General features: G+C 41.9%; 1 protein-coding gene across 1 annotated transcript; it reads left to right on the plus strand.

Moving 5' to 3' along the window:
* Positions 1–5,722: 5,722 nt before the first annotated feature.
* tmem121b (transmembrane protein 121B) lies at positions 5,723–9,941 on the plus strand. The gene has a single exon (XM_034032054.3). The coding sequence runs from the start codon at positions 5,828–5,830 to the stop codon at positions 7,052–7,054; it is 1,227 nt and encodes a 408-aa protein (XP_033887945.3). The 5' UTR covers positions 5,723–5,827; the 3' UTR covers positions 7,055–9,941.
* The last annotated feature ends 1,035 nt before the right edge of the window (positions 9,942–10,976 follow it).

Raw genomic sequence — 10,976 nt, forward strand, 5'->3', positions numbered from 1 at the left:
ATCAACAACCGTCACTATTTCAATTGCAGCACAGAGACCAGGAACAGAGAACTCAGTTGGAAATGGAGACGGATCAGAAGGCTGGATATGCTTTATTACACAGAGAGGGATAAGAGTATGGAACGAGGTACCAAGCCAAGTTCTTTTCACTCTATCATTGCAATCCTTTTAAGAACCGACTAGTGGATGTTCTGGGATGAGTCAGCTATGAGATCCGGAGGAGGGCTGGCGGGACAAATGACCTCCCCATTCAGAACATTTTTTATGTTCTTTTAATATGTCCTGTAATGGTAAGGTTTTTAAAAATATAATTTAGTGTGGTCAAAGTAGGCTGTAATGCAACAATCACACTTTCTGTAAGTACAGTTGATACATATTTTCATTTAAATTTTAATTTTCAATAACTTTGTGAAATGTGCTATACTCGTGTAACTTAATGTTGCTGATGTGAGCAGCAGTTAAAAGTTAGTTTTTTCCTGACAATCTCTGATTGTTAGAGAGTGAAAATATAAACCCCCCCTCCCCCCCAAAAAAAAAATCCATTAGTTGGCATGTATAGACAGAAATCTCTAATAGAACTCCCACACAGTTGCTTTGCGCCACGTCCTCTCGACTTTCCTAGAATCACAAAACACAGTAAAAACTGCCTTTAAACAAAACAGGTGGAAGGTAACATTTTTAAAAGCCTATAGTTTAAATTACCCAAATGGCCTACTGAACAATTGTTAGTAATTATTCATAAAGATAAATTGCTTATGCCAATGCAATCTACAAAAACCTCTGGTGCCGGCTGAAATCAATTTCAATTCCTTCTCTCTCTTTTTTTTCAATTTATTTGCTTTCTGCTGTGAGACCCATAAATAGTTCAATGTGATGTATGAGCACTAGCCGGTTCTGTGAAGGGCGATGTGTTTAGTTCTAACTTGCCACTCAAAAACCCTTTAGTCATGTCCGCTCCAGCTGTGTTTTAATTTCAATAATAATAATTCATCAAACGACTCAAGATGGAACTTTCCTGGGGCATTTACTTGTATGTATGTTATATTAACATAATTCAAAGAGAATCTGGATACAACAGAATACTGATCACTCACTAGAAATGCTTTATGAAGAAAAAAAAGTCAATTAACCCTTTAGTACAAAGGACATGTGTCCCACAAAATAAATAAATAAAATGATGCTAACCTTCTTACTTTTGCAATGAGGTGCACAAAACAGGGTTTAAAATATATTGGATCTGCTCATCCAAATTATCAGTTTCCTCCTCGTGATACATGAGTCGCTCTCAAATTTATTTTAAGAAGAAACCGTTTGAACAACAAGCACTCAATTCCTTGTGTACCTTAAGTGGTTAAAATAGTTTTTTTCATTATTAGATATTTACTTAGATAATGTCTCGGTGTGTTTAACAAATGTATGTCAAGGGAAAGTGTTTGAAAACAAACAGTGGAGGTACTTGTAGGCTTTTGATGTCATGGTAACTACACTCACTTTTATGTTTGTGATGTCATTTACTACATAGTTAATGATGTAACTGTATGTGTAGTTACACTGCACAGTCTATTGTCAATTGTGTCACAGCACAGTAGTTTTTATTCAAGCATAAATCTTCATAGCATTATAATACTGTTGCATTCAGTGGATTGGATAGCTCCCCACAGTACAGAGAACAACAAAGGAGTCACCTTTTCATTTAATATTTATAGCCACTATCACACAGCCTGCTCCTCGGGCTCCTACAATGGTTAACATGGGATGTACCCAACAGAATGTTCAAGAACACTCTGCTGCAAGCAGCTGATATACTCAACAGAGTATATTTCAACTGTCCATGGAATTTTTTACCCAAGATATCAATACATTTTCACATGCATTCTTCCCTTTTGCTGTTCCATATACAGAACTTACAAGCTACCACAGTTAATACACCCTCCACATTTCCTGCAACAGAACTATACAACGCGTTCCATCATCTTGCAAGTGTTTTCTTATATGTGAGCAAGGCCATTCTTATCTATATGCCTGCATATCTGGGTTAACGCCAAGAACATTTTGATACACCAGCTAACCACAGTTTATGTAAGCATTTTTCCACTTCTATACATAGATTTCATACAGTAAGTATTACTTCCAATAAAACATATCATTATAGCCATGTTTTACTGGCTCAATTGAATAAAGGCACTCAGAATTAGTTTGAGTATCATCCTTGTATTCACATCCCAGATATGATTTTAATTTATCATCCGGGCACATAATTACAGTTAAGCCTGCTGTCTAACAAGGATGAGCAATACTTGAAGATAATATCCTTAAGGAATAGAAAGAAGATAAGCGTTGAATTGACAACGGAACTGGCAGAAGGCACAGGTGTCGTCCATCCATCAACAGTCCAAAGCACCTTTGGCCATTGTTCCACAGTCCAATTTCTGTGTTCTTGTGCATAGTTTAGCCTTTTAGTTCTTGTTCCCCTTTCTTAACAGAGGTATTCTTACTGCAACACATCCTTTAAGTCCTGATTTCAAGAATGACCTTCGTACTGTTGATTTGACACCCCCATCTTAAAAAACCCTCACTGGATCCCTCATCCCTCCAGAACTACTTTCCTGTCTCCTTCCTCCCGTTCCTCTCTAAAACCTTCGAACGCATGGTACACTGCCAGCTGTCTGCTTTTCTGGCAACACATTCTCTGCTCGACCCCCTCCAATCTGGTTTTTGCCTGGTACACTCCACTGAAACTGCTCTTCTCTCCGTCACAAACTCTCTGCTCATGCCGCCTCCCTCTCCTCTGTCCTAATTTTTCTCAACCTCTCTGCTGCCTTTGACATAGTCGACCATTCTATTCTCCTGTCCTCCCTTGCTGACCTGGGCACTGCTCTTGCCTGGTTCTCCTCCTACCTCTCCGATCACATGTACCGGGTGTCCTTGCATGGCTCACCCTCTCTTGGGGGACAGGAGTCCCCCAAGGCTCAGTCCTGGGACCCCTCCTTTTTTTCTCTTTACACCCGCTCCCTGGGTCCCCTCATCTCCTCCCATGGCTTCTCGTATCACTTTGATTGTGATGATGCCCAGATCTTCCTCTCCTTTCCCACCTCTGACTCTGAGATTTTCTTCCGTATCTCTAGCTGTCTCTCAGCCATCTCCTCCTGGATGCACTCGCATCATCTCAAACTCAACCTCTCCAAATCAGACCACCTTTTCTTCCTCCCTCTTTATCCCCCACACCGGTGATCTCTCTATCTCTATTCCTCTTGAATCCACCACCCTCTCTCCCTCCGCATCCACAAAGAACATTTGTGTCACCCTTGACCCCTCCCTCTCAGCACATTTCTACTCCGGCACACTCCTGTCGCTTCTTCCTCAGCAACATACGCAGAATTAGCCCCTTCCTCACTGACTACTCCACGCAGCTCCTAGTTCAGGCCCTGGTACTGTCCCGCCTTGACTACTGCAACTCCCTCCTGGCCGGCCTCCCTGCCTCTGCTACCTATCCGCTCCAGTTCATCCAAAACTATGCTGCTCATCTTGTCTTTTCCCTTCCTCATTTCTCCCACACTACACTGCTGCTCTGCTGTCTGCACTGGCTCCTTATTGGTGCTCACATCCAATTCAAAACTCTTGTACTCGCCTATCGCTGTCTTGACCTTTCTGCTCTCTCCTATCTCCAGACTATCATTTTTCCCTACACCCCCTCTCATCCCCTCCGCTCCTCCACCTCTGGCAGACTAGCTGTACCTGCCCTCCGCTCCTCCACCTCCAGAGCCTGCTCTTTTTCCACCCTTGCCCCTCAGTGGTGGAACGACCTACCCATGGATATCAGGACTGCTCAGTCCCTGACTACCTTCCGGCGCCTCCTCAAGACACACCTGTTCAGACAGCATCTGTAAACATCACAACTCTCGACTACACTGGACTATATGGCACCCAGTTGTACCAGTTCTTGCATTAGCTTGTACTTGCACTGAACTGCTCCATACCTTGCTGCATTCAACTACTGCTCCTACATATAACTACTTCCTGTATCTTGTATTGTATTTGATTTTACTCTTATAGGTAACTACTGACTTTTTATTAAGGTTTTTTAATCAATTTTCAACAGGTTCATGTTATTTAACATTAAGTTTGTATTTGCTCTTATTTGAAGTAATTCTCATCCATTTATCATACTTAATACCTGTTCTTACTGGACTTCACTCATATAAGCAAATATTTACTATAAGTTTTAGCTGCTCTTAGTCAAACTCTCACTTACTGATAATTTACCGTATTCTTTATTTTGCTCTTACTTGAATTTGATCTTATTGTACCTTCATAACTGCTCTTACCTGTAGTATGATATTCTGTAATGTGATATTTTATAATGTGATAGCCTGTAAAGTTATATTTTACAACGCGATACTTTGTACTGTGATATTTTGTAACAATTGTAAGTCACCCTGGATAAATAAATAAATAAATAAATCCATCCTACAATCTCTCTCCTAACCAAGCCTTCTGCTGTGTCTGTGAATTGAACGGACTGAAGAGCTTTATTATTATTATTATTATTATTATTATTATTATTATTATTATTATTATTATTATTATTATTATTATTATTATAAAAACCTCTTAAATGTCCGCTTCTCTCTCACCACTCATTCTGCTGCCATTAGAATGGGATCACGCTTCAAAATGCTTTGACTGGTTGCGTAATCCGTTCACAGCACCGACTGTGCGCTCGCTTTTTAATCCACAGTAATACCATTTTAACAGGCAGATGAGGAGTTATTATTATTATTATTATTATTATTATTATTATTATTATTATCACACTCAAGACGAACCTGTCAGAACGAGTAACGGTTTAAGCTCCGATCGATTCATTGCTAAAGATCACTTGCGTGGACATGCGATGCATCACAACGTCTTGGTTGTCAGCCGTGCTTTGTGTATCATACAGGATTATAGGATATTATTAAACTGAGGGAACATGAAAGCCATTTTTTCAGTAACACTGGCCTTGAAACCTGGTTCCTGACCCCAAGCTCTAAGCCGCAAAGTGGCTTTGTGTTCCCTCAGCCTACGTTTTGTGCGTCGGTTATGGCAAGCCCTTTTAACATGTAATCCTCCATTTCTAATATTAGCAATTATTACTGATATGTTTTGTTGATATCAAATACAGCAATTTTGACATCAAAAATAGAATTACGGATATATACAAAATTCCAGATTAAATGTTTAAACGGCTTGCCACAATCGGTATCCTATTTCTGTAGGGTAGTCACGCTGTTTGAATGAACATGTCGTGGTCTATTTAAAAACTCAACAAACAAATGCTCTGTGCAAACGAGCTTTTTGTTGTTGTTTGTTTAGAAGGGCAACAGCAATTAACCATGTTTATAAAAAAAAAACAATAACCATGGAAAGTATATATATAGCCTACACAGTATTAAAATTGTACACTTCACCAATTATAAACATAGATTTTGCATAAGGCTTTATTTTTTATTTTAATTTTTTGATCACTTGCGGTGGATGGGGTATATTTAAATATACCCCTATGTGTACGCACTGTGGTGTTTGAAAGGGTACACGTTGAATAGCTGTATTTTGTGTCTCTAAAAGGCGGTTTTCGTTTCAACATGTAACCCTTGACTAAATCATTTTATTTTTCAAACAGCAAATGCCAAAAATGCAATATACAGCAACCTATAGCTCTATGAAAACACGGTCCGTTCCTCCTGGATTCCACTCCGGGTTTTTGCGCTCGCACCCCCCTCTTTGAGCTGCTACCTCTACATAGGGAGAAAAAAACACAACATAAAGGGGAGAAAGCGTATAGACCATGATCGCAGCTTTTGGAAATGAACACCCCGAATCCAGCTACCCTCAACCGAACCCGAACACGGTGATCCACCCGGAGGGAGCACTCTCCTCCCCTTCCCCCGCGGAAAACGAACCCCTCTTTATCAGGAACATCTCGTTCAGGAGGAATTCGCACACGTCCACCGGCAGCGGCAACCCGGAGGACAGCAGCATCAAGCCCCTCGTCCCCACCTCAGCCGGCGCCGCCACACATATCATGACTGCGGGCGAGTTTCTGCCGGCCGCCCCGCTGTACGCTCGCCGCTCTGCGCTCAGCCTGTTCTACAAGCTCCTGTGCTTTCTCATCCTGACCCTCCAGGGCGGCGTTCTGGATTTCTACCTGATCGTCTTTACGGATCTCTACTGGTGCTCGTGGATCGCAACGGACCTGGTGGTCATGACGGGCTGGGGGATCTTCTTCCTGAAGAACGCCAGGAGCAAGCGGGAGCGAGCCTGTAGCCTCCACCATCAGCAGCACCCGCAGAAGGGCGCCCTGTTCAACGGGTTCAACCTCGGCGAGTTCACCTTCGCCTACCTGGCCTGGCTCATCTACGTGATCGCCTGCACCCCCAAAGTGGTGCTGATCCTGGAGACGTCCATTCTGGACCTGATCGAGCTCAAGGTTCCCCTGGGGATCACCGGCTTTAAAATCACCATGACGCTCTCCGCGCCTCTGCTCTACTGCCTGATCAATGCCATCACAGAGGACTCGACCGGCGCCACACGCTACCACTCCCAGAGCTGCTACGTGAGCACCTGCCTCGATCTGCTGGACAGCTTCACCTTGATCGAGCTGCTGCTGACGAACGAGATCCCGACCGTCTACCTCAAGTACACCGTGATCGCAGTCTATTTCCTGGCGCTGAGCGTGCCTGTCCTGTGGCTGTACGAGCTCAACTCGGCGCAGCTGGAGTGCAAGTGGATCTGGGCGCGCTTCTTCTCCGGGGTGCTGGTCAACGCGCCCCTCCTCATGGTGCGCTGTTTCCTCGTGTACGTCTACCAGCTCCCGGTGTCCGTCTTTATGTTCAAGAACATGTTCTTCCTGGTGTGCCGCTTCTTGGAGCTGGCGGAGCAGTGCGCCACGGTGAAGGGAGCTCGGAAGTACACGAACGCCAACCCCGGAGCCTTTACCCACTGCGTCTCGGAGAACGACATGATGTGCCCACACGGATATGCCAACACGCTCGCCCTCACTACTCAGAATTAACAGCAACTTTGTATTTTGGGAGCATCGTTTTTTTTTTTGTTTGTTTGTTTTATAGTCGGGGGGCCACACTGGTTTCCTCACAGTCTCGGACCATTTCTATCAAGTCCTCAAACTGAACAGGTGCTAGAACAGGACAGCCAGGCAGCACAGTTGCTGGTGGCATTAAACTAGCAGTCAGTCCTGACCAAAGCGCTTAGTAGCAGGACGAGTGGGATCACATGTCCTGTTTTGTATTTGCTACTGTATGAAGTTGGAAGTTGGTACGATTGGTATGTATGTATGTATTCATTGTGTTTGTTTGCTCCCCCCACCCCACCCCACCCTACCCCACCACACCCCACCCCACCCCACGCCCGTTCAGTTGTGAATTTGCACAATAACATTGGTGTGGTTTTGCCATTTCACCGTTATTTATACCAGTAGTCCATGCACGAAATGTAATGTTTAAAAACGTAGTAAATGATACATTTTTGATACATTGAATTCAAGCGTGTGCGTGTGCGTGTGAGTGTGCGTGTGAGTGTGCGTGTGCGTGTGCGTGTTGGAGACTGTGCTACCTCTCCTGCCTGCAGGTAATTGGAAATACAGCAATGAAATAAAGCAGCACCGTATTCTCTCTATACAACACACAAGTACACCTTGTTTTTAAGTATGTTTTTTTATACCTAAGAGGTACAACACGCGACCCCCACCCCCAGCCCCTACACGTTTAAAATAAAGATAATGAGATGCAGTAGTTTTGTAATATAAAAAATTAACTAAATATATAATATATCACCAATAAGTGCTGTTAAGTGCTTAAGAGAGTTTTAAGGCAGAGTTACACAAATATATGAAACTTTTTATTATTTTTATTTATTCGGTTTGTTCATTGCACCAGTGTCAGAAGGAGAGAGGGGATATTAACCAGCTTAAGTCAACCCTGCTGATCGTCACAGGAGCTTGGCTAAATGCAGTACATTCCATTCGTTTTTTTTAGGGCATTGGTCACTCAATAGCTAATTAAAGTACACTACGTATGTAACACACACCTTTTCGTTTTGTATTTGCTATGTTTATTCTGAAGACCTAGCTTGTGTGATCCAATGTAGTCTACGATTTTTAAAAAATGTATCCTCACTGAAAAAAAAAAAAAATCCATTTTAAATATGGCACAGCTATCCTTGGATCCTTGGAGTAGCTTTTTAAAAAGTATCACATTCCCAGACTACAGAATAGCCGAGATGAAGATCAGTGATGCTGGTATCTGGTATGTTATGCAGCACTAGAATTCACTAGGGATCATAATTTATGCTGTTTAATATTTTTGAAAATATGGTAAAAGAACAGCAATTCAAATCCTAGACAAAAGCAATATGACAGTTGTATCAGTATGAACGTAGCCTTGGAGACCTGGTTGCAGGAAGCACCTGGGGCATTCGTTTTTTAATTATTGCTCAGAGTAGTTTCTTGCTTGTTATACCACGAGTGTTTTATTCCTCACTAATAACGTGCAATGCCTTTGCCCTCGGTCTGTGTGTGTGTGTGTGTGTGTGTGTGTTCCACGAAGTAATGCACAGTCGGGTTAGGTGTAAGTTCCATTAATGCACACTAGGGGGCAGACTTCTCCAGGTTTCTCTCCAAAATGTATTTTGGAACCTGGAAAATCAGACAGCTAATTCTACACTAATAGCAGAGTGGCGTGCAGCGTTTAAGGACTCTGTGCATATAAAGCCTCTTTCACACTGGCATGCTCTACCTGGGTCATAACCTACCCAGGTGTCATGCGGGTCGGCCACGCAATTTCACACTGCTTTTGATAAAGCAGGGTTGACCTGGATGACAGACGCAAGTACACAATGCGCGTATCAATGCCCTGGAAGCAACTTGTTACAGACGCTTCCATCCAAGCTTCTCTGGATTGAACCGTCGGCTCAAATGTTAATTAGAGCAAATGTTTCTTCATCCCTGCTGCAATCTGGCTCATGCTGTGTCTCAGTCAACAAAAATATGGCTAAACAGAATAAACAGTGAAGAACAACTCACTTTTGTTTTACCACAAATTGTTAACCTGGCCCTTCAATTCAGATTGTTAACCTTGCTCTAAAGGAGACCCCCAGTTCATCACAATCCCATCTTGGTTGGTGCAGCAGTGTCTTTCACTGCAGAAAGGCAATATGACTGATGGTACTACCTTCTGTTCCACTGTGATTTTTTTTTTTTAAGAATTACTGTTCACAGCAATAGCACAAATAAATAAATAAAAAACAGTATTTGGTCAGGTAAGAACAGCTTTTTTAAAAGTCGGATGTCATAATAATTCAAACAATCATTTCAACACATATTGTACAGCTGTCTCAAACCAGCCAGGTGCTCACAGACCTGTTCTGATATAAACTAGATAGAACTTAGCAGGGTTAGAAACTCACACTAGCCCTGCTGCATCAGTCCTGGGTTTCAGAACTCCCCTCTATGAAGGATCTACAGGAGCTGTAGGGTTTATTTAACAGCTCACACTCCTGGCTCTCGATCATGAAAACAATGCACTTCATTAAGAGTACTGGGAGCAGGACTAGTTTGAGTTTCTAACCCTGATGCTCATCTCCTCCTTTATCCTGTAAATAGTGTAGAAGAGGAAGAGGTGGCACTTCCTAAGGGGGGTCAAGACAGGAGCCTTAGTTTCCTTTTGAAGTCGAATGAAATTGCTGTCCAAATCTTTTTATTCTCATTATTCTCGTTATTTATTTATTTATTACTTTTTTTGTGCATGGTTGTATTTTTTTCTGTAAATGTGTTTTAAAAGCAGAGTTTCTCTCTGTCAGATGTTTGTATCGTGGTTTTATTGCAACCTCAATCCTGCCACCTGTTTGGAGGGTTCACTGTTTTACAATAAAGTGTCGAGTTATGACTACTGGCTGGGCTGCTTTAGTTAACATTGTTCAACATTGCAGGTGCTATGCTGAGATTTCCAGAACCTGACGCACTTGTGAATGTACAGCAAGCCTGAGCTTGAGACAAGTCTGTTTCAATGCAGTCGAGGGGGGGGGGGGGGGGGGGAGGAGGATGGGGAGGGGCATTTTAAAGTAAGTTTTACTAAATAATTTCATAATGAGCTGTATGGGTTGCAATCATATATTTTAAAAAGTGATTTTATATCATTCAACCTAATTGGGGTTCATTTATAAAAAAAAACAAAAACATAACAGATCATAATTAATGAAGAGGGACAGCATTTTTATTTCCAGACCTAATGTACTGCCCTTGATTTACAGCAGCTATATGCTTCAAGTTCTCATCTGCTTGTGGATCAGGGTCAGTAGCTGCATGCCAGCCTTTGCCTAGCCGTGTTTTAACATAATCTTCAGGTTTGAACAATACCAGCGGCGGGGCGACTAATCTGATGAACAGGAATGATGTTTGGTGTGTAAAAAAAAAAAAAAAAAAAGTAATTTTCTTACTTAGACGTTGCATCCTAAAATATATCGTTACAGTACACTTGTCGTTCAATCCATGGAACATTCATTTTTTTTAGTATACATGTTATGTAATAGTTATTTTTTTAAACAAACAAAAAATCAGTTTATTATTTATTTATTTATTTATTTATTTATTTATTTATTTATTTATGTATGTATGTTAATATGATTTATTATTTGCAATCTGTATATAATTCTCATCTGTCAGACAAAAAGGTACCGGATCCGGGATCTGCGGCACAAATTAACCCCTGCACCTAATAAACACGATCAAATTCTGTATTAAGAAACTACAGAACAATATGGGACTGTTCTATAAATAAAAGGGAATGGATCTGGTTAAAAACGCGTATTCATTGGGACTCTCTCAGTCTATTCCAGTGCAGGATCTTGTTCCAATCCTGTCTCTAATTACTGCATTGAGCAGGCAGAGCCTTGTGCCAAACCAGGGCCTGGGTGTCTAAAAC

Source organism: Acipenser ruthenus, chromosome 14 (assembly GCF_902713425.1).
Source record: "Acipenser ruthenus chromosome 14, fAciRut3.2 maternal haplotype, whole genome shotgun sequence".
Taxonomy (NCBI): Eukaryota; Metazoa; Chordata; class Actinopteri; order Acipenseriformes; family Acipenseridae; genus Acipenser; species Acipenser ruthenus.

Excerpts from the sequence above, each read along its gene's own strand:
- tmem121b (XM_034032054.3), top strand. The coding sequence starts at position 5,828 with ATGATCGCAGCTTTTGGAAATGAACACCCCGAATCCAGCTACCCTCAA.